This window comes from Acomys russatus, chromosome 32 (assembly GCF_903995435.1).
Source record: "Acomys russatus chromosome 32, mAcoRus1.1, whole genome shotgun sequence".
Lineage (NCBI taxonomy): Eukaryota > Metazoa > Chordata > Mammalia > Rodentia > Muridae > Acomys > Acomys russatus.
The window spans coordinates 36,697,109-36,722,236 of NC_067168.1; the positions used below are offsets into that span (position 1 = coordinate 36,697,109).

A 25,128-nucleotide genomic window follows, 5' to 3' on the forward strand; every position below is an offset into this window, starting at 1 on the left:
TCCCAATACTCACATGTCCGTGCATGTTCATGCACATGTATTACTGTCATGCTATCAAACAGGCTTCAAAATCCAAGTGACTTAGAATAACAGGGTATCCTAAAAGCCTTAGTGTAGTAGTTTAAGGTTTTTGGTTTGGTTTGGTTTTTGGTTTTTTGAGACAGGGGTTCTCTGTGTAGGCCAGGCTGTTCAAAACTCACTTTATAGACTAGGCTGGCCTCGAATGTACAGAGATCTGCTTGACTCTGCCTCCAGAGTGCTGGGATTAAAGGTGTGCGCTACCACCCTGGCAGTAGTTTAAGTTTTAAGACATATAATGCTATGAACGTATAAGAAATACCATCTGGTAACTAAAGCTAAATGCCAGGGCTATATAGCAAGACAAAAGAAACAGCTTACTTACCTAAATTTCTCTTTCTTTTCCCTCTTAAGTTGGAAAAGTTGGCAAAAGGAGATGTCATTCAAAATTCACAAAATTTAGTTAACAGAGGAGAATTGAAATAATTAAGCTCTCAAATTACAATTCTTATAGGTTTGTTGCATTAATTTTTATAACATTTGTAGTTATTAAACTCAGCACTTGGGAGGTGGAGACAGAGGATCAAGCGTTCAAGTCCAGCCTGGGCTCAATGAGACCCGTCTCAAAAAAAAAATCACAAAAAACTTAATGACACAGACCGCTGTGAGTCCTCCAGCTGGTGACCTAACCGTCAGTCCTTGTCTATAAAACAGATACATGACAAGCCATTGCTAAATGCTAGTCATTATTTCAGTGTCCTTGTTGAGGGCCATATAGAGTATCAAATAAAAGCAAAGCCATAGATCTCATTTACCCAGTGCCCTGTTATTAGACATTTAGGGTGTTTCCAGTTTTCCAGTGAAAAGGAAACTTAGAGACACTCTCGTCAGAGTGCTGGCCTTTGCTTTTTCTCTGTCTCCTCCGTTTTCTTTCCTTTTTTTCCCCCCTTTGAGACACAGTCTCGCTACATCGCAATGACTGGCTTGGAGCTTGCTACACAGACCTCCAGAGTGCTAGGTTAAAGGACTGTGCCACCATGCCCCTGCAGCCATTAACTTATTAGTGTGTGCATGTGTGTGGATGGCTCGAATGCAGAGGTCAGAGGCCAACTTCGTGGAGTAGTTTCTTTCTCCATGGTTTTTTATCTGTGCTTCTGAGTGCGACCTTAGGGTGCCAGACCGTGCAGCCCTTACCCTTTTCTGGCGGAGCCATCCTGCCAGATCTACCCTGTTCTCTTGTGAGGGAGGAGGAAGCCCAGGAGGAGCTGTGCTTGGCCTTAGGCCTCAGAAACTGCAGCGTCCATCTCGGTCTTCTGCCTCTGGTCCAGTGCCCTGACTACTCTCTGGTATTGTGCAGCTTCTTACTGAGTCCCCCCAACATGTCCCTGTACCCCACCCCTAGCTGAGCTCATTAAGGCTAGGGGAGAGGGGTGGAGTTCTAGCTCCCCTGAAGACATCATCCCCATCCTGCGTGGTGGCCTAAGTTCTGGCATATCAGCTACTGCTAAGTCCCTCCTGTCTATTTTTATATCTTATGGGTTTCCTGTGGGGACCCAACCCAGCCTCCAGGGCCTCGGGTTGGAAGCTTGGGGCAGGGAACTGAGCAGTGGCCAGGAGACCCTGTGGACGTTTCTCTCCCGGCTCCTGACAACAATGGAACTCAAGGCTTAGCTTTGAAGAAGCTGAAGGGTAGTGAATGGAGAACCCTCCCCCCCACCCAGTCCTAGAGCCAGCCTGGGATCCAGGCCACGACAGACTTAGCTTGGGGTGGGGGTGGGAGTCAGCCTGGGCCAGTGACACAGCAGTTGGGTGTGCTGGGAGCTGGCCGTTCCTGAACTTGTTGGCCCTAGGCCTGGCCCAGAATAGCTCAGGGCTGAGCGCAGCCTGGGTCAGAAATGTACGTGCATGAACTCTGAGCTTGTGTACCAAGACACATGGTGTGCAGGGGCCATGTCTTGTGTTCTGCACGCAGCTCTCTGCGTGTCTGTGTGTCCGTCTGTGTCCTTGTGGAGAGGGATGCACGAGGGTCCATGAATGAATGTGGGTGCTGCCGTGTGTGGAGGTGTGTAGTGCAGGGGCTCCCACCTTTCCAGCAGGTGGAAGACCTACGTGGCTTAGTTGAGTACACACACTGCCATATTTCTCACCTGTCGAACTGAATGCATGCATACGCCATGTGCATATCTGTGGGGGAACACAAACAGAAGCCCTGTGCCAGGGGGCAAGGGTGGTGGTATGTTCAGTACACCCTGTCCTTTGGCTACTACGGGGAGTGGTGCAGAGCCTGGTCCCCAGTCAAGGACCAACTGGGTAGGCCTTGCCTCACATCACAGGAAGTGGTGATGCCTGTGAGGTGGCTCAGTGGATGGCGAAGGCCAGAGCTCAGTAACCTTCCGACTGCCCCTGACCGGGAAGTCACACCTTGCGAAGGAAGCTGGGACAGCCTTTCCTTTCTTTCTGTCAGGAGCCCCAGGCAGCATCGTCTCCCTTTGGATACTTGTGCAAATGAGGAAACCGAGGCTCAGAGAAGGAAAGGGCTGGCTCAGAGGCGCCTGGCACAAGATCAAACCTTTCTGGCTCCTGGCCTGCCCGGAGGCAGGCAGGGGTAGAGAAGTTGGCTTCTGGGCCACAGGAGAGGGAGCAGAAAGCAAAGCTGGGGCTGAGGTGAGAGCTCAGTTAGTTAAGTGCTGCACGCAGGCGTGAGGACATGACTCTGACCCCCAAAACACATGGGGAAAAATTACAAGCATGGGGGTGCACATTTGCAATTCCATCCCTGGGGATGCAGGGCCAGGTAGATCCCTGGTAGCCACTGGCCTGTCGGTCTAGTCTATGTGGTTAGGTGAAGGCCAGTGACAACACTGGCCAGCAACAGCACCAGAGGAAACACAGACACACACACACACACACACACACACACACACCTGCATACATACATACATACATGTCATACACACACACAAAAAGAAACCTGTAATGTATTTACCTTTAAAAAAAAATGATTTAAGCTGGGCGTGGTGGTGCACGCCTTTAATCCCAGCAGAGGCAGGCGGATCACTGTGAGTTTGAGGCCAGCCTGGTCTACAAAGCAAGTCTAGGACAGCCAAGGCTACACAGAGAAACCTTGTCTGGAAAAACAAAAAACAAACAAACAACAACAACAACAACAAAAGATTTAAAAGAAAGAAAAGCTGGAAAGAGGGAGAAGTCTAGGCCAGGCTGTAAGGGAAGAAGGCTTAGAGGATGAAGACCCGAGATTGGGGCAGGGAAATGAAGGAGAGCATCATCACCTGTGGTAGGGACCCTGCCCGGGCAATAAACTCAGAGCCTGGCACTGTAGGGCAGCTTGGCAGAAGTTAGGTTCTCACCAAAAAGCAACCCAAGGGAGCTGGGGTTGCGGAGGTTGGCAGGCCCCTTCCCAGAAACTCTCGGGAGTGCCTCTTCTCCCTACAGGATATGATGGAGGCTGTCCAAGACCTGGGTAGGGAGGGGGCAGGTGGTCCATCCCTACTCTTTCACAGCTGTCTCTTCCCTAGGCTGCTTCTCTCTGTGTTTGGAAGGGTTAGAAGCAACCCAGCAAGGATAGTCAGCTCCTAGAGGTCGGGTGCCACTGCAAGTGGAGGGGTGACTCGCTTGCTGGCCAAAAAGGGAGCCTGGCAGCGGGACAGCAGACCTCTTTGTTACAAGTTTGAACCTTGGTTCCTCCTCCTTCCAAGACTTTGGTCTGAAACTGCGCAGCTCTTTCCAAGGTCGAAGGCTTTGGCACAGGGAACTGGCCAGCTTCAGGCTGTACCCGGAGTGGATGCAGGGGCCCTCCCTTCAAGGTCTCACAGAGTAGCAGCCGCTATCGAAGGACATCCCAGCTGCGGGTCATCATGGCCGACTGCTCTAAGCAACAAGTTTCCAGATTCTACCTCAGGGATCCTTTGCGGGATGTGGGGGTGAGGGTGGGGGCTCGGTGACCCAAAAAGAGGTTGGCAAGGTCTCAGGGCTGCAGAAAGGGCAGAGTCAGTGGGCAAGGAAATCGGGGTGGTCTCAGGCACCGCCCGCTGTCCTTGGATCCGGGAAGGGGAGGTAAGAGGCGACAGACAGCTCGCGTGGGATCCTTGGGTGCACGCGGCCGGGTGGGGAGCTTTCGCAGTCCGGCGGTAGCTGGAGAGGCTCGAGGAGAGAGCTGTTGGCCGAGCCCCGCCCCCTCGGAGACGCCCCCGCGCGAGCAACACCTCCGGGCGGGGCGCGAAGAGGGAGGGCGGCGGGGCGAGGAGCTGCGCAGCCACTCGGGGCACCGCGGCGCACGGCGCAGGTAAGGGTGCGCGTCTGTGGGCGGGGTCCGCCGACCCACGGGGCTCCGAGGCAGATGGGGCTCTCGCCTCTTCCCGCTGCCATGGTCACGGAGTTCTCAGCTTCCTCTTCCCAGTCTCGTGGTCACCGACTCCGGTTTAAACGCAGCGCGGGGTCGAACTCCAAGCCGCAGTGCGTGCAGAGCGTGAGCGCTGTAACCTGGCGGCCAGACCAGGCCCCGGGTGCGAGTGTGTATCACCCAGAGGGAGAGGCTGCTAGGAGGAGGTGACCTGGCTGGTCAGGGCGGAAGGGTTGACAGAGAGGGCCGAGAGGATTGTGTTGCTTGCCTGGGAGGAACCTAGGCAGAACTCAGAAGGTTGGAGTTCAGGCATCTCCCGGAGTGTGCGTCATGGCAGGCTAAGGGAGGAGAAGCTACTTGGGAGACTTGGGAGGCATCTAGGTTCAGAAACTTAGACGCAGGGAGAGGGAGAGACTGGGGTTAGAGACTGGAGGGCAGATGTGACAGTTCGGTGCACTTCCCTGGGGCAGACACTCCCTTCACCGCCCTCTAGGCATGTAGGTTGATTAGTGGGCCTTCGTAAACTCCAGGAAAAGGCCTCCATAGCAAAAAGGAGATCCATGCCAGTCCAGACCAGGAAATACCAGAGTGAGTGCCATGCTAGGGTGCGGCTGAGGGACCTGAGGGGCCAGGACTGTGTGAGGACAGAGAATCCCCCTTTGACCCTGCTCTGGAGCAATCTGGTGTGGACAGAGGCCAGGAATGCAGAGGACAGGGAGCAGGTCCAGCTACTGTTTCAATGGTTAAGGACAATAACTGACTCACCTGTGCGTGGCCCAACTCACCTTTTTTTGGCCTCACCCTGCCAGTTTGTGAGCATCAAGTCTAGCTGGGCATGAGAAGGGAAGCCAGGCCCTGCCAGGAATGCACTGTGTACCTCAGTGAGTCACCCAGCACCTCTGAGCCACATAGGTGAGCTTGTTAGGGCTGGAAAGCAGGGCCTGGGTCTGAGCTCTGCACCTGATCTACAGATGGTGTCTCTAGGCTTTTCTGGACTTTCTCTGCCTCTAATTCACCTTTTGCATAGCCTGACACTAAGGACCCCAGAGTTGGCAGGAAGGAGAAGCTAAGGAGGCCAGAGAGAGCTTTGGGATGTGTGGCTGGCCCAGGGTTAGAGAGGAGAGTACACTTGCTAGCCTTGGGTTATTCCACAGGGCCCACTTCCTGCAACACATTCTCATACACTGGTGCCTGGCCTTGCCCTGGCCATAGACCCATCTCATCACTTCCAGGATGAGCCCAGAGCTCCCAGCTGGGAGACTTGCACCCTCCTAGCCTCAAGGGCCCCCTTAATTTCTACCCTTTCCTCTGGGTGATGTGATTTCCTTTGGGGGTGGAAATCCTGGGGCCACAAGACCTGAAAGGCTGCTAACCTGGGTCTTGTTGGCTTGACCCAGGTGCAGTTTATGCTTTGGAGTGTTTGGAGACATGGAGCTCAAGGACCAGGTTCTGTGCTAAAAGAAGCTTCTGTCTACAGTTTGTTCTTTTGAGGGACAACTACAGTAGTTTGAAATGTCCTTGATCTAGTTAGATCTCCCATTTCAGGGAGACTCGGGGTTGGGTAAGCTGTGACTTAACAGGCTGAGGTGGATCTCTTGAGGACAGCAGGTGAGGTGGGTGCTGGGTACCAGGGTAGTTCAGGGTTACAGGGATAGACTTACCATTTTATCAACTTCTGGGAACATAGTTGAGGTGTGAGGGGGGACTGAACCAGAGTCTCTAGGGCCTGTCTTCCCCTCCCTCTCCTTGTGTATTGGGGTGGGGTGGAGGAACACACACTAACTTTAACTGCTAACACAGATGGCTGCCGCTGGATGTTTAGCAGTTTCTCTTTCCTGCCTCTCCTTCCCACAGCCTCACCCTCCCACACAGCAGAACAGCAGCAGGAAAGGTGGGGCAGGAATGCCTGGGCCCAGGATCTGGGCCAGAGTTCTGAAGTTCCCGCCCTACTTTGTTCTGGGGCATGGGTTCTGTCAGGGACCTGTTATGCCCCTCCCACCCAGGGACATCTTTAGGGGTACCTTCAGGAAGACTGAGCCCCCCTTGCCATTTGTTGGGGTCTGCCTCATGTCACCTGCCCACCATTTTGGCTGCCCTGATGACATCTGGCCCACCCCATCTGTTAATGTCAAAGCTTGAGAGTGTCAGGACCAAGCAGAGTGAAGACGCTTTAACTCTGCCCTGGGTCAGGCCCTTTGGATGGATGAACATCTTTGCTAAATGCAGACAGGAAGGACTGACTGCGGGGGGGAGGGGCTGCTTTGCCTGAGCAGAACACAGACAGCCTAGCTATGGAATAGGTTCTAACATTCTTCCTCCCTCACCACCCCTGCTCCACGCCAGGATGCCGCATCATGCTGCTTTGCCTAGAAAGTCGCTCACTTAGGGCAGAACGTTTCAAGGCTCCAGCTGACCTATCTGCCTACCCCAGTGACCCTGTTCCTGAGTGGGACGTACCCAGTCTCATCATAGGAGGTAGATGTGCCGGGTCTGGGCTTCTTGCTCGGTCTGACATTCGATCTGCTATTACCTTGTTCTAAAGCTCTTTATGACCTTCCAGCTTGACTGAGGCAAAGTTGACGAACTTGTCTGCTGGCCAGTGAAGGTGGGCTGTCCTCAGGCTGGCCCTCTGAGGAGCCTTTGCTTTTACCTCTTCCCACGAGTATGCTATGCTTTCTCCGGCTCCTTCTCTCCTTCTTTCCCTCCCTCCTTCCTTCCTTCCTTCCTGTGCTCAGTTTCTCCCCAGTGCTGGGTCTGCAGGTGTGCTTCCCCCCCCCCCCACACACACACACACAAGCTCTGCTGCTCGCCCTCTCCTTTGTGGCTTCAGCAGGAAGCTTCCAGGTCTTTCCTGGCTTATTGAGCTCTGTCTAGTGACAGAGAGCCTGAGCCTGGGCATCAGGATGTTGCTGAGTTCTCCTGATAGCACGCATGTTCCCCCCCCCCCCCCTCAGTGGGGACTTGAGTGGAAAGATGCCCAAAGCAAAGGAGGACAAGGTAATCATCCTCCTGGCTGCCTGGATCCGTGGCCGAAACTGAGCTTGAAGAACACGTGCACTTGGGTGGAAAGAATTGTTTCCCTTGATAGTTTTCAGCTTTCCGGTTCCCTCCAGGGCCCCAACGGGAAGCTGGGCCAGGGGTCAGTGGCCAGAAGAGATCTCCTCTTAGAGAGAAGCTGGGCTCGGTGAGCGATTCTGATGTGGGTACTTATGGGTCTCCCTCATGGGAACCGGGGACCCTGGTCGTGTTCTCAGGCTGTGACCTGTATCCTTCCTACCCAGGAGGCCCAGTGTCTTACAGCCTGACTAGCTATGTGTAGTTCTGAGGAGGCAGACCTGCTTCGTCTGGAGGAGGTCTTCTCAACCACTCTTGGTTGCACTATCCGTCTTATCCTCCAGCCCCTGCTCTCAGCTGGTGAGTCCAGGCCCTCGCTGGGGAAGGATGGGAGGGTGCCGGAGTGGCCCCCAGGGATAAGAGGTCTGCCTCATTAGACAGAACTTTCTCAACCTCAAGTGGGAGTGGTGGCCACTTGACACTGCTGTCTTTTGATGGAGCTGAGGCCTTGGCCACCAGGTGCTGGCCGTTCCCTTCCCAAATAGCCTCTGAGGACCACCAGGCGTAGCTATACCACTTGCCTCATTTCTTGTTCCCACTCATGGCTCCTGGTGGTGCTTTGGAAAGCCCTGACTAGAATGCAAAACACATAAGGCTTTCACCTGGGGGTGGGGTGGGCAGGCGCTTTCCTCTCACAGTCTGTGCGTGTCTCTATAAGGTGGCTGTGGAGTGGCCTTTAAGACTCCAAATTCTGCATCTGGATCTAGAGAGAAGACTTGGGTGAGCTAGGAGACTTGGCTCCCCCAGGATAATTAGAGTTGTCCTGTTATGTAGGAGACACAGAACTCTACTCAAGAGTTCAGCCCAGCCTGGCGGCGGTGTCACATGCCTTACATCCCAGCACTTGGGAGGCAGAGGCAGGTGGATTTCTGAGAGTTCAAGGCCAGCCTGGTCTACAAAGTGAGTCCAGGACAGCCAAGACTACACAGACAAACCCTGTCTCAAAAAAAAAAAAAAAAAAAAAAAAAAAAAAAGGACAAAACAAAAAGTCTACTTTAGGCACTGGAGAGATGGCTCAGTGGTTAAGAGCACTGTCTGCTCTTCCAGAGGTCCTGAGTTCAATTCCCAGCAACCACATGGTGGCTCACAACCATCTATAATGAGCTCTGGTGCCCTCTTCTGGTGTACAGGCAGAGGCAGAACACTGTATATGTTCAGCCCTTTCCCCCAGCATGCCCTGCCCTCTAGAGGGTGCTAGTGCTGTCCTGAGCACCTTTCCTGAATGCCGGCTCAGGGTGGCTCTGCTTTCCACAGACCCTGAACCCTCAGACCCCTGTGGCCGAGAGTGCCTTCAGCTTTTGGAGCAACTGCGTGAGAATGCCCAACGCTTGAGGGAGGTGACGGAGCAGAGCCTGCGTTCGCTGCAGCAGAGGCTGTACCACCCACCATCAATGGGTCTAGAGGCCCTGCTGATACTGAACAATACCAACCACATCCTGCAGGCCCACATGGAGTAAGATGCCCCTCCTCTGCCCCCCACCCTGTTGCTTGTCCACAGTGCCAAAATGCCACCTCTTGCTACTTGGTCCTAAGGGTCCTAAGGGTTAGCTGGCATGAACGGATGCATCCTACAGGCTATAGGGTATTAGTTTGGCAACAGGCTTAAAGACTCAGTCCTTGGACCAGGCCTGTGAGATAACAAGTGTTGGGTCACCGCTTGAGGGTGTCAAGCAATTGCCTGGACCATCAGGATTGTGGCTGCTCGGTGGGTGGGATCTGGGACCCCAAAAGGGCAGGGGCTGAGTGTGAGTTGGGAGCTGGGCTTTCAAGGTGATCCTGGGTTGTCCATAGGTACATCAAGTCCTATACTGACTGTGTGGTGGTGCAGGCCTTTCAGAAGGTCTCAAAGAGGAGGAGGTGAGCCAGTAGCACCTTATGTTGGTGTGAGTGTCTAGGCGAGAGGGAGTTGGGGATGCCTACCCCAAAGCAATAAGTGTCTTGCTCACCCACCTCTTGAGTCAGTTGTCTCCTCTGAGGCAGGGCTGCAAAGCCTCCAGGAAGAGAAAGTTTTGCTGGGCCTGTTGGGTTACAGGGTTGGTTGGACTCCTGGGTCTGGGAGCAGGAAGGATGGTTAGAGTCGGGGTGGGTCCTGGTGGTCCTGGTGGATGCGAGCTTGGAGCTGGTGAACGCAGTATGTGGCCCTTCCTAAATGCAGTGAGTACTGGAGGAGCCAGCGGAAGGCCCTGCGGCAGCTGCTGTCTTGTGGGAGCACTGAGGGCTTGGTGGGCACCACGATGTGCCAGGCCCTCCACCAGCCACACGCCCAGCACGTGCAGAAGTACGTGCTCCTCCTGCTGCGCCTCAAGGACACCCTTGGCAAGGTGGGCACTGAGAGCAATCCAAGGATGCATGTGTGAAGGAGAGGAGAAAACAGGGTGTAGGCTCGGGGGCGGGCGGGCAATTTCAGCAGTAGCAGGGAGCCCTAAAAGAACCCCTGGGGAGGGGTTCTCAGGGCATGAATCTACTCAGTGGAATCTTGGGCACATGGCTTTGCCTTGATGGGGCAGTTGACAGCCAAAAAGCAGACCTAGAATTCTCTACTGGGTGTTAGTACGTATGGGTCAGGGCCACACTGTTGGTATCACTGAAATGAAATGTCCATCTGGAAGCACCTTCATGCTCCCTCCTTGTCCCCAGAACAGTTAGTGGTAAGGGAGAAAAGAGAGAGCTGTGACTTAAGTTTAGGCCTGACTGGCTAAGGCTAGGCTGCGGCTCTCACGGGCATCACCAGATGGAGGCTGGCTCCAAGTCCCTCAGATCCATCCGACCTGCCCTGTCCTTCCCTAGCACCACCCAGCCGAGGAGCTGGTGATGAATGCAGTCACCCAGTTTGGGAACCTGCAGTGCTTCATGAAGGAGGCCTTGGACCAAGCTGTGGCCACACAGGCCCTGTGGCACAGCCTCAGCAGCCGGCTGAGGGTAAGTCTGGGGCTTTGGGTCAGTCAAGGAACAACAGTGTTCCACAGTGGATGTGAGGCTGTGCTGGATGGCTTGAGCAGCTCTCTGACTCAGTTTTCCCATCTGGAAGGAGGACTGATAGCCAGGTGTGTCTGTCAGTCACCCTTAGCCCACCTGCTGGGTCATCAGAATTGACTTTCTCTATTGGCGTCGCCAGTTATGTATTCCTGTCGCTGTCTAGCACAATGTATAATGCCCCTGCTGGGAGGAGAGTCCTTGGGTCCCCAGAAGATGTGAGAGTCAGCCCTGAATAACCATGGGTGACAGGGGGTATAGCATACTGGGTGAGGGTAACAGGAACCTCTTGGCTGTGACAGGGGTGCAGTACGGAGACCACCCAGGAAAGCTCCAGAGTTAGAAACTGCTGCCCTTCTAGGCTAGATCAAGGATGACACCTTCCACCCCAGCCCTTATGGGTGGAGCATCAGTGTGTGTGTGTGCGCGCGTGTGCGTGTGCGTGTGTGTGTGTGTGTGTGTGTGTGTGTGTGTGCGTGTGTGTGTGTGTAACATGGGGGCACCCTAGGCCTGCTAGGATGGTCTCTGGGAGGTGTCTGGATGCAGGAGGGAGGTGCAGGGTTGGACAGCAGCCTCTGATATAGCCTGCCTCTTCACCCCACCAGGATGTGCTCTGTACCCCTACCCACCGGCTCCTACAGGACAGCCAGGACATCCCTGTGGTGGTCACCCCGCTGCGGGCTGAGCGTGTGCTGCTCTTTGATGATGCCCTTGTCCTGCTGCAGGTTTGGAGGGGATCATGTAAGGTGGGGTTCTGGGATGGGATTAGAGACTGAACAGGAAAGAATCCAGAGCCAAAGCTGAGGGCCACAGGCTTGGGGGATGGCGGGGCCAGGGGGAGAGGCAGAGACAGACCAAGGATTGTGGGTCGAGAGGAAGCCAGACATGGACTTCAGGGTTTGTCCCATAGCCAGTTACCTTGGCCAAACTCACCTGGCCCTTGTGGTGCTCACAGCACTGTCTCCCCTGCCTCAGCAAGGCCACCAGTTTTGGTGTTTGTTCGAACTGTGCCTGTAATCCTCCTCGCCCGATGTCACAGTTTGTCTGCTAGAGATGTTTCCAGCCCTTCCCTGCTTGTCTGAGTTCCTTTTCTAGTTACTGCTGCAAATGCCTGACCAAATCAGCTTAATAGGAGAGGGAGGGGGAGGGAGGGAAGGGAGGGAGTAAGAAGGGAAAGAAAGAGGGAAGGAGGGGGAGAGGGAGAGCTGTTTTAGTCTGGGCCTTTCTTTGCTCATGCTCCTGTTTCTGCAGGGCTGTCTTGTCCCTCTGTTATGTCCTGTAAATGCCTCCATTCTCAGGCTTGGCCTTGAGTTCTTTCCTGGTCAAGGGAGATGCTAACAGTCCAGAGAGAGGGACTTTCCCTCGGGCTCAGACATGGGTAGCTTCTTTGGTAGAAGGAAGATCATGAGCACAGGTGAAGTAAAAGATGCTTGGGGCCAAGCTCAGGAGGTCATGATGGCGGGCGGGCGGAGCAGCAGACACTTACAGCATGGTGAGTGTGCAGGCAGGTGCACACACCTACATGTGCCAGGCTCTGCAGTGGGCCTCAGTCCCCAGGCAAGAGGAGCCTCAGGAGTTTGTAGCAGGGGCTGCCAGGGGCTGACTGTGTTTCTAGGAAACCCTGGCAACTGCACGGGGTGAGAGAGGCCTGTCCAGGTCCTAGGATGAGGAAGAAAAGAAGAGCTTCAGCTGAAAGGCCACAGTAGAAGTTCCCAGTTCTGGCCGGGCGTGGTGGCTCACGCCTGTAATCCCAGAACTCGGGAGGCAGAGGCAGGTGGATCGCTGTGAGTTCAGGGCCAGCCTGGTCTACAAAGCAAGTCCAGGACAGCCATGGCTACACAGAGAAACTCTGTCCAGGGGAAAAACAAAAAACAAAACAAGAAGTTCCCAGTTCTGAAGTTTTCTGGGCCTGGCACCAGAGGCCTCTAGGACAGGTGTCTCTGTCAACACAGCTCCAGACCACACCTTACCCATCTTCTTCCAGGGCCATAATGTCCACACTTTTGACCTGAAGTTGGTGTGGGTGGAGCCTGGCCAAGACAAGTGAGTGACTCCCTCTGCAGGTGTGCCCCCCCCCCCCCGGGACTTCCTTCCCTGGGATCACACCTCCAAGCTCCCACATGAGCCCCACTTTCAACCCTGGGCAGAAGGGGCTCACTGGTCACCTCTTGTCTGCCCAGGCACGTGTTTCACGTCCTCACACCTGAAGAAGAATTCTCCTTCTGCGCCAGAGACCCCCAGGGCCAGGTGAGTGAGGGTGAGGCATGGATAGTAGGGGGTCAAGTCAGAAGCCAGAGGAGGCAGAGTGCCAGTCCTAGGGGGCTCTGAAGGGAGTAAGGGGTGTGCCTAGGGTTGGGTATCAGGATGTTAAGGGAGCAGGAATTTTCCTACCAAAAGGCTAGCGTAGAGGTGTAAGTAGAGACCTGCTCCCACCCTCTGTGCAGCCCTCTGGGTTGTCTAGTCCCTAGGAGACCCAAAGGATCTCAGGTGTGGTGCCATGTCACAGAAAGGCAGTGCACTTGAGGACAAGAGTGGAGGGGAAAGCCAGGCAGTGGCACACACCTTTAATCCCAGCACTTGGGAGGCAGAGGCAGGTGGATGTTTGTGAGTTTGAGGCCAGCCTGGTCTACAAAGCGAGTCCAGGATAGTCAAGGCTACACAGAGAAACCCTGTCTCAACAAAACAAAACAAAAAAAGTGAAAGAGTGGAGGAGAAGGACCTAGGTGCCCCATGAGGCCTCTTCAGGGCATACCTGCAGCAGCAATTTCATGTGCACTGCCTTCTTGTCTCCACCAGGTTGTCTGGTGGTGGAAGGTGACCCAGGCTGTGTGTCAGGCCCTGCGTGGCAAGAAGGACTTCCCTGTGCTGGGGTCAGGCCTGGAGCCACCTGTACCCACTGACTGCCGCTGTGTGGCCTATACCTTCCACCATGAGGGCCGGCTCTACCAGGCCACCTATGAGGGCGAGTGGTGTCGGGCCAAGCCCCATGGCAAGTGAGTCACCAGTAGTATGGGCTAAATACTTCCAGCGGCTCATCAGGAGCATGCTAGAAGAAACGCTGTTGACCAGGAGTATTCTTAGGCTTGCCATTTGGTTCTGCACCACTGTGGGGAGTACCCCACAAGGCTGCTGGTGCAGGTGTGCCAGGAGATGGGTGGGGGGGGGGGGGGGGTGGGCTTTCTATGAGGGATCTCGGGACTAGACTAACATGAAGTCTGGTTGGAAGAACACAGGGGGGAGGAAGGGGAGGACTCTAGAGAGTGTGGGGCGACAGCTGACTGGGGATGGATGGGTCTGGTGGCCCTCACCTGTGTTCCAGGGGAACCTTGAAGTGGCCGGATGGGCAGAACCACGTGGGGGATTTCTGCCAGGGCCTGGAGCATGGGTAAGACTGGCTGGGCAGGTCCTGGCGTGGGGGGCAGGGGGGAGCAGCGTAAGCAGAGGACCTGCTATTCACTGGCTGCCCCAAATTCCCAAACCTCAAGTAGGCGTGGTCAGATGGCCCAGCTTTTCTCACCATATAGCTAAGGCAAACTGGGCAGGACTAGGGATGTGGGTTTCAGCCTTGCCATGGTGGGGGAGGGATGTCCTGAAGACTTTTTTGTAAGAGAACAGGAGCCGGGTGGGCGTGGTGGTGCACACCTTTAATCCCAGCACTTGGGAGGCAGAGGCAGGGGGATCGCTGTGAGTTCGAGGCCAGCCTGGCCTACACAGTGAGTCTAGGACAGCCAAGGCTACAGAGAGAAACCCTGTCTTGAAAAACCAAAAGAGAGAGAGAGAGAGAGAGAGAGAGAGAGAGAGAGAGAGAGAGAGAGAGAGAGAGAGAGAGAACGAAGGACTCTGAGATCTTCTGCATCCTTAGAGGGACTCCTTGGGGACAAGGACAACTGGGTAGCATGGAGGGATGTGACAGGGGCATCTGATCAGGCAAACGGCCTGGGTACTCACTTCCAACCCCACCCAACCACACGGTCAGCTTCGGCATCCGCCTGGTGCCCCAGGCCTCTGAGGACAAGTTCGACTGTTACAAGTGCCACTGGCAGGAAGGCATCATGTGTGACTACGGCATCTGTGAGTAAGTGACCTTTGGCCTCTAGGGGAAAGGTACGAGAGTGGGGGCGAAGCCTCCGGACTGGGCTCCTCAAAGCGGAGGCCAGCTGTTGGTGAATCTCTCCAGGTACGGCACTGACAAGGTGTACAAGGGGTATTTCCAGGCTGGCCTGCGGCATGGGTTTGGTGTCCTTGAAAGTACCCCACAGGCCTCCCAGCCCTTCAGGTACACAGGCCACTGGGAGAGAGGCCAGAAGAGTGGCTATGGCATTGAAGAGGACAGTGACAGGTGAGTGCCAGCAGGGAGAAACCAGAGGTCCAGCTGCCTCAAGCTGGCCTTTCGTCTTGCTCCGTCCTGGACCTCCTGCATTCATGCCTCTCCTCTCCATCTATGCTACCTGCTACCTCTAGGGAGCTCCACCCAGCGTGCCTTCCCCTAAGGATGGCTCCCTTCTCTGCCATCCCCTGTTCGCCTTGGGGTTGTCAGGTGATCTTTTTCTGTCACCGCCCGTCTCCCCACATCCCCTGCCTGGAGAATATCTAGAAGGCGCAAGGGAACCGTTCTGAGCCCCACCTCTCATATTCCTCTTCCCTTAGGGGTGAGCGTTACATTGGCATGTGGCAGGCTGACCAGCGTCATGGCCCTGGGGTCGTGGTCACCCAGGCAGGCATCTGCTATCAGGGCACATTCCAAGGGAACAAGATGACCGTGAGTGATAGCCGCTGCCTTGAGCACTCTGTAGTTGACTCAAAGCTAAGCTAGGTGGGTAACGAGGGAGGCCTAGCTGTGTCTGACTTTAGCAAGATCCAGGCTTCTTGTAACCTCGCTTTTCCCATCTGCAACTCAGGTCAGCGGGGCTTATTGTACACATACTAATAAGAACCAAGTATGTCATAGGACATCCAGTGGCGTTCATAGACCCCCTCACTGGCCCTGACTGAACTGCCATCGTCTTCTGGAGTCCTTGTGCGACTCCTGCAATCGATGCCATTGTCCTTAGCATATGAACGACACGTGTTTATTGATGACAGACATCAGAGAACCTGCCCAACTTCCAGCTGAGACTGAGACCAAACTCAAGTCCACCTAACCTGGCTCTTGCCTTCTGCCTCTCCACTAGTCAGGGGCTTGATGTGTGGTCAGGCTCTGGGCAACAGATGTGCCTGGTTTTATGGCTTGTTTGTTTAGATTCCACCTTGTTCTGGAAAGAACCAAAGGAGACCTCAAAGAGACGGGCAAGGAAAGGCAAAAATAGGGCCCTCAGCATAGAGTCAGGAACAGGTTGAATGTGAACTTCTTGGCAGGTGTGGTAGTAAAGGGAAGGATTGCCCCCACCCACACCCCCACCCACACCCCCACCTGCTTCCCCAGGGCAGGGACAGCTGAAAGGAAGCCAGCAGCACTTTCTGAGTATTTAGGGGCTTCCTGAAGAGCCTGCTGAAGGAGGAGGGGCCAAATCTGAGGGCTAACTAGGGAAAACAAGAGATGGGGTTCTTGGGACTCAACACACCTGGGGAGGGCAGTGCCAGGGCTTCGGGGCTTTTGGCCCGCCGTGGGTCAGCGTCCACCCACCCTGGTTTTCTGTCTGGCCTCACCTCCCTTTCCTCTCTTCTCTTGCCTCCTTTCAAGGGCCCAGGCATCCAGCTATGTGACGATGATTCTCTGTATGAAGGTACTTTCACCAGGGACCTGGTGTTCCTAGGGAAGGTGAGAGCCACCCACTTCTCACTCCACCCCATAAAGCCAGGCCTCAGAGCCAAGGCGGAAGGTAGAGAGAGGGTGGCAGCTGGAGGGGGCCCCTCCCCCCTCCACGGTGTCCAGGGCTTCCATGTCCTTGTCATGCAGCATGCAGTACTGACTTAGCAGAGCAAGGTGACAGAGGGCCTGGTCTGGCTGTGTCTGTGCTGTGCTTTTTGCAGACCCGTCACCACCCTTGGCATGAAAATTGGGTGGCTGTCCTTGGGGGTCACCATTCTTTCAGTGCCCCTGGCTGAGTTGACATAGCACAAGGCGGTTGTGTTCATGCTGGGCCTTTGGGAATTTGAGGATAATTTTAGCTACAAAAGGACAGGCAGGTCTGGTGCACCATGAGTGGTCAGGGGTGCTATGAACAGAGTGATTCCACACAGCTAGGAATTGTCTCCTCTAGGTCCCTGGACCAAGCTACCTAGCCTCACAGTGGGTGAGACACCTTGAATGGACAGTGGAACACATGGTCAGATGTTCCCGTCTGACCCACACAAGCAGGCCCAGCATTGACACACTTGGCTGGGCACATGGACATTTCTGCCCTTCTCCTCTTCTGCTCTCAGGGCAAGGTCACCTTCCCCAACGGTTTCACCTTGGATGGTTCTTTCAGCAGTGGGACAGATAAAGGAATGTGCATACAGGGAATGCTGGACACAGCTGCCCTCTTGCCCGACCCAAGCAGTACTCGCAAGAGGTGAGAGCCCAAGCTATTTGGCAGCGTGTGTCTCTTCCCACCCAAGGCCTCAGTGGAGGCCTTAATACTACAGAGAGTTCTGAGCCTGAGTCTTCCAGCCAGAGGCTCTTGAAGTCTGAAGCTAGGTGAGTGTTCTGCCATGCGTACACTGGAAGAAAAATAGGATTTGTAAGTCTCACTTGGACCCTGGCTTTAGGTTTTCTTTTTCTCTAGAAAGAATACGAGACAATTTCCAAGTCAAATCAAATGCACAAGGAAAAAAAAAATAGAAAATGAAATTGTGAGTTGGTCTCAAGAGAAAGAGAGAGACATAGCTATAGATGTGGTTAGAGTGCCCCTTAGCCTGGCTCTGAGTCCCCTGCCATCCAGGGTGCAGAAGGAAAGAAGCTTGGTAAAAGTCGAATCACTCTCCCTCAAGCAGTGGCTCGTGAGGCGGATTATTTCCCTATGAAAACAGAGCACCCCTTTCGAAAAGTCAGTTCAGGTGAATAACTCCTGCCGTATGTGTTGTGAGACGGTAGGTGTGTTGAGGGGGAGAATAACAGGAAACTATGCAAGATCGCGTGTCAGAAGCAGGGAAGGGGGACAAGGAAGGCATCCGTCAGCCTATTGTCTGCCCCAGCCTGGTGGGGTGGGGACAGCGTGAGACACTGCATTAGACTCACAGTCGGGCCTCACTCAGCCTGATGGCAAGGCAGGATCAACCACAGAGAGGCTGTGGGAGAGGGCAGGACAGAGAGAAAAGCAGGGAAATCCCTGGGCTTGTGGGCACTGCCTGTCGTGACTCAAGATCTACTGTCTGGATTTGGCCCCCGGCTCTCTATGCCCTTTGCAGAACTATGTACCCTGCTCCACCTCAGAACACAATGCCCATCTCTGCCTTGTTTTCTTCTCCGCTTGCCTTGGAGCTCAACTCTGTCAGCATTGTATATCCTGCCTCATCCTGGGGCCAGGAGTCCCAACCCTATTAAGGGCTGTACCAAGGGCCTGCTGCCTTCAACCTCATCTTCCACACATCTCTCACTGTTCCCTAATCATAGACAGCTGGGACTGGGTGCCTTCCCTGTGGAGAGCCGCTGGCAGGGAGTCTACAGCCCCTTCCGGGACTTCGTGCGTTCAGGCTGTCCTGAGGGACTGCAGGAAGCCCTGTTGGGCTTCCATGTGCAAAGCTCTAGGGAGCTACGCAAGTCCCATGAGGACCTGTGCTGCGAGAGGTGAGCCTGGCCTTCTGGGTGTCCCTGCAGGTCAGAGAGGGCTTAGGGAAGCTCCGGGGGCGGGGGGATGGGAACGGATGCGGGGGTGGGTGAGGGACACTGTGTGTGGTGTCCCAGAAGCCACCCCAAGGACTGTGCAAGCAGCATGGAAGATATCCTGAAGGAGCTGCTGCAGCACCGCGAGCACAAGGCCCTGCAGCAGTACCTCAGGAAGGTGAGGGCCCAGGCTGGGGGAGGCCTCCTGTGTCTCACAGTGTGGTGCTAACTGGAGGGGACAGGCCCACCATGGTGCTCCTGGTACTCAGAGGGCCTCAGTGTTTCTGCCGGGGAGGCTGATCTGGGCTTATTGTGCCATAGACCCTGACTCTAAGCACTCCTGTGTCTCTCACGGGCCCAGGCTCTGAGCAGTCCCCGACACCCACTGGGGAGGTTACTCCGTACCCTGATGCTGACCTTCCAGGCCACATACGCAGGCATAGGGGCCAACAAACACCTGCAGGGGATGGCCCAGGAGGAGGTCAAGCAACATGCCCAGGAGCTTTGGGCAGCCTACAGGTGAGCCTGTGCACAGGTGATGGATGACCACTGCCTAGGGACTGGCCCGGGATTGCCCTTTCAAGTCTTGTTCGGTACAGGATTAGAGGTTGGTCAGTGTGTCAGCCGTAACCCAAGGTATGAAATGACAGCAAGTGCCTCCGAAAGCTCCTGGCCAGGGGGTCCAATCCCTGTCTGGTCCCTGGGCAAACCCCTGACCCTGTAGGAACCTCTATCCTTGCTATAGGCTGAGTATGACCCTGGATTCAAGCTCCATCTATCCCGTCCGAGGTAGAACCCATGAGCATTACAGATAGGAGCGTCAGCTGCCGCTGGAGTGCCGGGACCCTCCAGCACTCACCCTATAGCTCCAGCCTTGGACCCTCAGTGGCAGGAGAGGTTAGACATTGGAGGCAGACATCCAATCCAGATCTAGCCAGCCAGTTCTGGGAGACGGGACCATGTGCCCTCAGTTTTGGTGACTGGGACAGTGGAGTCCTTTTTCTGTGGGTAGCATCCGTATCATGCCCCTCTCGTTGGCTTGCAGGGGTCTGCTGAAGGTCGCCTTACATCGCCAGGGCCGGACCTTGGAGGAGGAAGGCATGGAGACAAGGTGCTTGGCTACCCCTTTGTGCCTAGGGCCTCCCTCTGGGTGGCGGTGCTTCTTGGAAAAGCGCTGGGCACGTCTGCTATTCACCAGCCTTGGTGCATGGACCATTTATCCATCACAGTGTGACCTATGACCTTGGTCCTAGGAGCCACCCAGGGGGCAGTGCCACCATGCACTAGATACACCTTTGTTCTAAAATGCCCTCCCAGCCTCATGCTTGAGTTGAGCAGAGGGAGGGGAGCGGTTGTCGGAGGCCTCCTCCTGCCTGCGCACCATGAGACTGAGGTGTGGAGGAGCTGAGCCTAAGGTCGTCACATAGAGCAGGAGCTAGCTGTACCCGGGACGGAGTCCAGTTCTGCAGATGCAGAGGTGGCCTTGACGGCAGTGTCTCCCACCCCGTTATGGCCTCTCAGGGACAAGCAAGTGCATGGGTTGCTGCTGCCCCTCATCCTGCCCAGCTTCTACTCAGAGCTCTTCACACTGTACCTGCTTCTCCACGAGAGAGAGGATGGACTGTACAGCCAGGGCATCGCCAACCTCAGCCTGTTCCCTGACACCAAGCTGCTGGAGTTCCTGGACGTGCAGAAGTAAGCCTGGCCCTGCTAGCTCAGCCTCAGCCAGCGCTCTGGGGGAGCTGACAGCTCTACCCAAGCTCAGCTGTGAGGCGTGCTCGGGGTTTCGTTTTGTTTTATTTTGTTTTGTTTTGTGGCTGGATCTAGGTGCTCAGCCATCCCTCTGACTTTGTGGCCAGAGTCACTTTGTGGCGCCAGCCGCTCCGGGTTATTGCCTTCCAGCTCAGTGCCCTCACTGTCCCTATAGAGAGCTGGTGTTCCCCTGTCCCTTAGTTCCAGCAGTGCCCCGGAGCCATTCTTGGTTTGGTGTCCTACCCTGAGTGTGGGTCAACATTGACTGGACCTGCTTCCAGATCCACCATTGAGGTCCGTGCCCTTGTACTGAGAGTGGGGGAGGAGAGGTCTTCAGGGGGAAACTGAGAACTGCTCTGGCAGCAGGCCAGACAGGTGTTTGCCGTACACTAGTGCCTTTCCTGCCCTCCCCCACCCCAGTACCTCTAACGCATCCTTTTTCCTTAGTGCCCCTCTGACACACACACACACACACACACACACACACACACACACACACACACACACACGTCACAAGTGCTTGATTGTCCCCACTGGAACCTCAGCTCCCATTCTCCTCCAGAGCCCAGCGCTCCTTTGTCACAGAGCGTAGATCACTTCCCCCCAGGACCCTGTGCCTGAGGCTCTGCGCGCGCGCGCGCGCGCGCGCGCACACACACACACACACACACACACACACACACACACACACACACACACACACACACACACACCCTGACACACACACACCGCGCGCGTGTGTCTCCTCCTCCGCCCCCCCCCCCCCAGCCTCAGGCTGTGCACATACACCTGAGGATGCCGCAGTGGCCCCATTCCTTTACCATTGCCTGTGCTTAGCCCTTGGCAAAGCCTCCCATGTCCCATCTCCACTTTCAGGCATCTGTGGCCCCTCAAGGACCTCAAGCTGACTAGCAATCAGGTGAGAGGGCAGTGTTTGTGTCTGCGGGGGAAGGGCCTGTGGTCCAGGAGCTTCTGAGTCAGGATGGCCTAGGGAGAGGCAGGTGAGGGCGGAGACATCAGGCTTTCCTCCTGTCTCAGGCTCAGCAGCAGCCCCTGCTCTTCATCCTGCCTGTGGCCATGGGTAGGGGTCCTGGCCTCTGAGTTTTCTCCTGTGTAAAGAGAGCCACAGTAGACCCACCTCATAAAACAGCTATGGTCACGGGCACATGAGTCCAACCGCCTTGAGCCCCACAGCTTTTGCAATGCAAGGAAAAATAAAATCCTATCACTGAGCCAATCCAGTCTTTCCTTATGCCTGCTGAGTCAGGAGGCAGGGAATCAGCTCAGCAATCTGGGTTTCAAGAAGCCCTTGGGTCTAAGAATTATTGACATCAGCTTTGGAATCGAGTGTCTCCAAGCGACGACCTGTGCATCTCGGTCCTCTCACCCTCTTGGAGCCTCGTTCCTCCCCTCCCCCACACCCCCCCGTTACAGCTGCACGAAATGGAGCTCACAGTGGGGCTGTGGAATTGCCCTGGGCCACTTGGCCATCAAGGCAGGGATGCACCTGAGTCAGTGATGGGGCAGACGTGAGTAGCGCGGGATCCTGGGGATGAGAGCGTGCCAGGCTGGACCCCTGTTTTACTGTCCTCCTCCTCCCCTCTACAGAGATATTCTCTGCTCCAGGACGAGTGTTTCCTTTCAGCCACCAAGTGTCTGCAGAAGATCATGTGAGTGTCTGCCCAGGGGGGTGGGGGGGGGGTGCGTGGATGAGTGTCTGTTCTAGTGAGGGGGGCAGGCGCGCGTGGAAGGGCACAGGAGTGCTGTCCCTTCTCTTCCTCCCAAGACTGAGCACTGGGGCCCTGATCAGGAACCGCACCCCGCTTTCAGGACCACGATGGACCCTTGGGAGAAGCTAGAGGCGCTTGAGAAAACCTACGGGGAAATTGAGGCCACGGTGTCGCGGGTGCTGGGCAGGGAACACAAACTGCCCATGGATGACCTCCTGCCGCTGCTCATCTACGTGGTGTCGCGAGCTCGGTGAGCCGGGGCTGGGGTAGGCGTGAGGAAGACCACGGGACAGAGGAGGAGCCAAGGCCCAAGAAGAGCCAGTCTCACGGGGCCCTGGAACAGAGCTGGGGCCATTCCAGAAGGGTCTAGCTCTCTATATGGGGGAGAGGTCTGCTCCCCTAGCTGTGAGGGGTCTCTGTGACGTCCCCTTCTCTCCTCTGTTGTCATGGCCCTTTCTCTAGAATTCAGCATCTGGGAGCTGAGATCCACCTGATCCGAGACATGATGGACCCTATCCACACAGGTGGCCTCCATGACTTCCTCCTCACAGCTTTAGAGGTGAGGGACCAGGCCTGTGAGCCCCAGACACCATGGTAGAAAGAGCTCGAATCCCCATCTTGGGTGTCTCCATGGAACCGGTCGGTCCTCACAGACCTGATGCTCTGCACAGGGCAGGTGAGCCTCATGGCCCTAAAGGCCACAGCTCCAAGCAGTGTGCGGAGGGAAGGCTGTTTGCCTGCAGAGTGTGGCTGACCGCTAGTCCTGACTGGGGCAGTGTGTACACAGGGGGGTAGATGTGATGGCTTCCAGGGCCTAGAACCATGCACGCAGTTGAGAACAAGGTGTGCTAGCAGGCCCCAACCTTGTCTCTCTCCCCAGTCCTGTTATGAGCACATCCAGAAAGAAGACATGAGGCTGCACCGCCTGCCCGGACACTGGGACTCTAGAGAACTCTGGTGACATGGCCACTCTGGACCAAGTGCAGTGCTAAAGGCCACATGGTGGAGTAAGCGCCACCTACCTCCTCCCTGCCGGCATCGAGGCAGGCTGTAGAGATGTTTCTCAAAGGAGATGGTGTTCCGCTTCCTGCAAGGACACACTTAGCTGCTGCTCGTTGGCCTCTGGTCTGGGCTCTGATAACCCTTTCCCCAGAATTGTGCCACATTAGGTGAGGAGCCCTGGCTTCGCTCCACCTCAGCCTTTACTCGGTAGCCCTCGGTCTCGGGGCTGCACGCTGCACGATGGTGAAGATGGTGTCCAACATTCCTCCAGTCCAGTTCACTGAGCTCTGCGGCCCTTCCCCGAGAGCGGGCGTCATTCCGTTCTTTGGACTGAAATGGAAATTTTCACATCACTGTTTGTCTCATTTATGTTTCCCTCCTCCCTGCTAGAAGGTCCCAAGCTGCAGAAGTCTCTTGTTTGTTTCCCTTTCCCGAGAGTATCTCCCTGGGGTCCTGTTTCCTCCTAAGCTGGCCTTGAGCTGGCCTCTCAGGAGGACCCTATGGCAGGAAAACCTCAGGTCCGTGCCGAGCTGCCCACTTGCCTCTGGCAGGCCCTGCCCTTTGCAAAGGCACGGGATGCGAACATCAGTAGTCATTTACCCGGCCTTGTGTGCCAGCAGAATGCAGGTCGCCCATAAATGACAGACCTGAGACACATTACAGCCTCTCTGTGGGAGGGACTGCAGGGATATTGGAGGCTTGCTAGTGTCCTAGCAGATGACCCTCCTTGGCCCAGGACCATAAGTAAGTCTGATCACAGTGATGGGCTCTGGGTCACTGTTCCAGGGATGCCTCCCACCAATCCAGCCTGTGTGGGAAGAGCCAAGGGAGACGCTGAGAAAGCTACACACTCAAGGCCAGGGCTGAGGTCCCTGGAAGCCTCATGGAGGGCCATCATCAGAGCCCCTCCAAGTGTGGAGCACTGTGTGAAACAAGCTAGTGGTTCCCCTGCACTGCCATCTCCGGAGAACGCAAACAGAGGTGTTGTCTGGCTGGACTCGCCAGATGTCTCATCGAGAACGTAGGGCCTGGGTTTGAGTTCCACCGGGAACTTGTGTCCACAGAGGGTCTTTGGAAGGGTCAAACTGACAGAGGCCTGTGACACCGTTCAGCTGTGACAAAACCCTGCCACCTACCCTCCTGCTCCTGACACTGACCGTGGGCCTCTGGTCCTTGTGGGTCCACAAGGTTTCCATAGTGCCCTGGTAGGTTCCAGGAGCAGCCAGGGCTGTAGCAGACCCTTAAGACAAGTGTGCTGGAGAGATGGCTCAGAGGTTAAGAGCACTGGCTGCTCTTCCAAAGGTCCTGAGTTCAATTCCCAACAACCACATGTTGGATCAAAACCATCTATAATGAGATCTGGTGCTTTGTTCTGGTGGTCAGGAACACATGCAGGCAGCAGGTTATATACATAAAATTAAATCTTAAAAAACAAAAACAAAAAAGACAAAACCAATGTGTGAGGGGGATGCAGGAAGGAAGCTGACTAACAGTGGAAGTGAGCCACCTGCATTTGGTGCTTTGGGAGACTGATGAAGACGACCTTTCCCAGATGGATTCTTTTATAGGTGATAGCTGTCAAGCCTAGAACACCTCCTGTTTTTGACATGTGAGCCATGCAAGAGGGCAGCCTTAGGAGTCTGCGTTATCATTGGTACCTTAGGGTACAGTCTCCATCCTGCAGGTATAGCCAAGCCATAGGAACACCATCAGGCCAGATGTCACTGTGCCTCCCTTCATAGCCTCCTGGAAGGTAGGCCTGGAGTCAGAAGGGAAGACAGAAAGATGAGACATGGTTAAAGCCTCTTAGATCTACGCTGGGCCCTTTTCATTCCCCCTCCTGCCTCATAATGGTTTTGTTGTTGTCCCCCTACTTTTCTGGGGGGGAGGGGGATGGCAACAACCAGTTTACTTATTTATTCAGAACTTTTAATAAATACATTTCATCTTTATGTGTGGGCATGTGTGTGTTTGCATATGCATATGTGCACACACAAAGGCAATAAATAGTTAATATCTGGTGTCGTCCCCAGTTATGCTCTACCTTATTTTTTGAAGCAGAGTCCCTCCTTGAACCTGGGCCTCACTGATTCGCCTAGACTGGCTCACCAGCAAGCCAAAGGGACTCCCTTGTCACTGCCTCCCCAGGCCTCTGGCCACAGGCATGCAGGTCTATGCCCAGTGTTTTTAAGTCCTGGGGGGGGGGGGCGGTCCTCATGCTTGCACAAGTATTTTTTCTGAGTGAGCCATGTTGAGACCCCACACCCCATTTCCTGCCTGTGGGTGAACCGGGAGCACACCATGTTCAAATCCCCAGATGGCTGCCCGCTGATGGAGCTCTTAGCTACAGGAGGGGCAAGGCCCTGTTCAGAAGCAGTGACATCAGAATATGGAGCTTACTTCCACTCTGTAAGTGGGAATTGTGTCATTCCTAG

The 25,128-nt window shown here is 55.1% G+C and overlaps 1 protein-coding gene across 1 annotated transcript; it reads left to right on the forward strand.

Annotated features, from left to right (window-relative positions):
* Positions 1–7,368: 7,368 nt before the first annotated feature.
* Positions 7,369–22,797, forward strand: Als2cl (ALS2 C-terminal like). The gene is made up of 25 exons (XM_051140739.1): positions 7,369–7,792; positions 8,747–8,945; positions 9,284–9,349; positions 9,648–9,813; positions 10,280–10,411; positions 11,071–11,190; positions 12,450–12,508; positions 12,646–12,712; positions 13,262–13,458; positions 13,785–13,850; positions 14,442–14,540; positions 14,643–14,804; positions 15,113–15,224; positions 16,146–16,223; positions 16,829–16,959; positions 18,000–18,173; positions 18,291–18,387; positions 18,571–18,728; positions 19,255–19,320; positions 19,731–19,904; positions 20,838–20,880; positions 21,570–21,631; positions 21,792–21,941; positions 22,154–22,250; positions 22,572–22,797. Exons 1-25 carry the CDS (start codon positions 7,690–7,692, stop codon positions 22,650–22,652), a joined length of 2,859 nt encoding a protein of 952 aa, XP_050996696.1. The 5' UTR covers positions 7,369–7,689; the 3' UTR covers positions 22,653–22,797.
* Positions 22,798–25,128: the final 2,331 nt, after the last annotated feature.

Excerpts from the sequence above, each read along its gene's own strand:
- Als2cl (XM_051140739.1), top strand. The coding sequence starts at position 7,690 with ATGTGTAGTTCTGAGGAGGCAGACCTGCTTCGTCTGGAGGAGGTCTTC. Across the intron at positions 15,225-16,145 it reads TCCAAGGGAACAAGATGACC|GGCCCAGGCATCCAGCTATG; the intron begins GTGAGTGATAGC and ends CCTCCTTTCAAG. Across the intron at positions 19,321-19,730 it reads GAGGAAGGCATGGAGACAAG|GGACAAGCAAGTGCATGGGT; the intron begins GTGCTTGGCTAC and ends ATGGCCTCTCAG.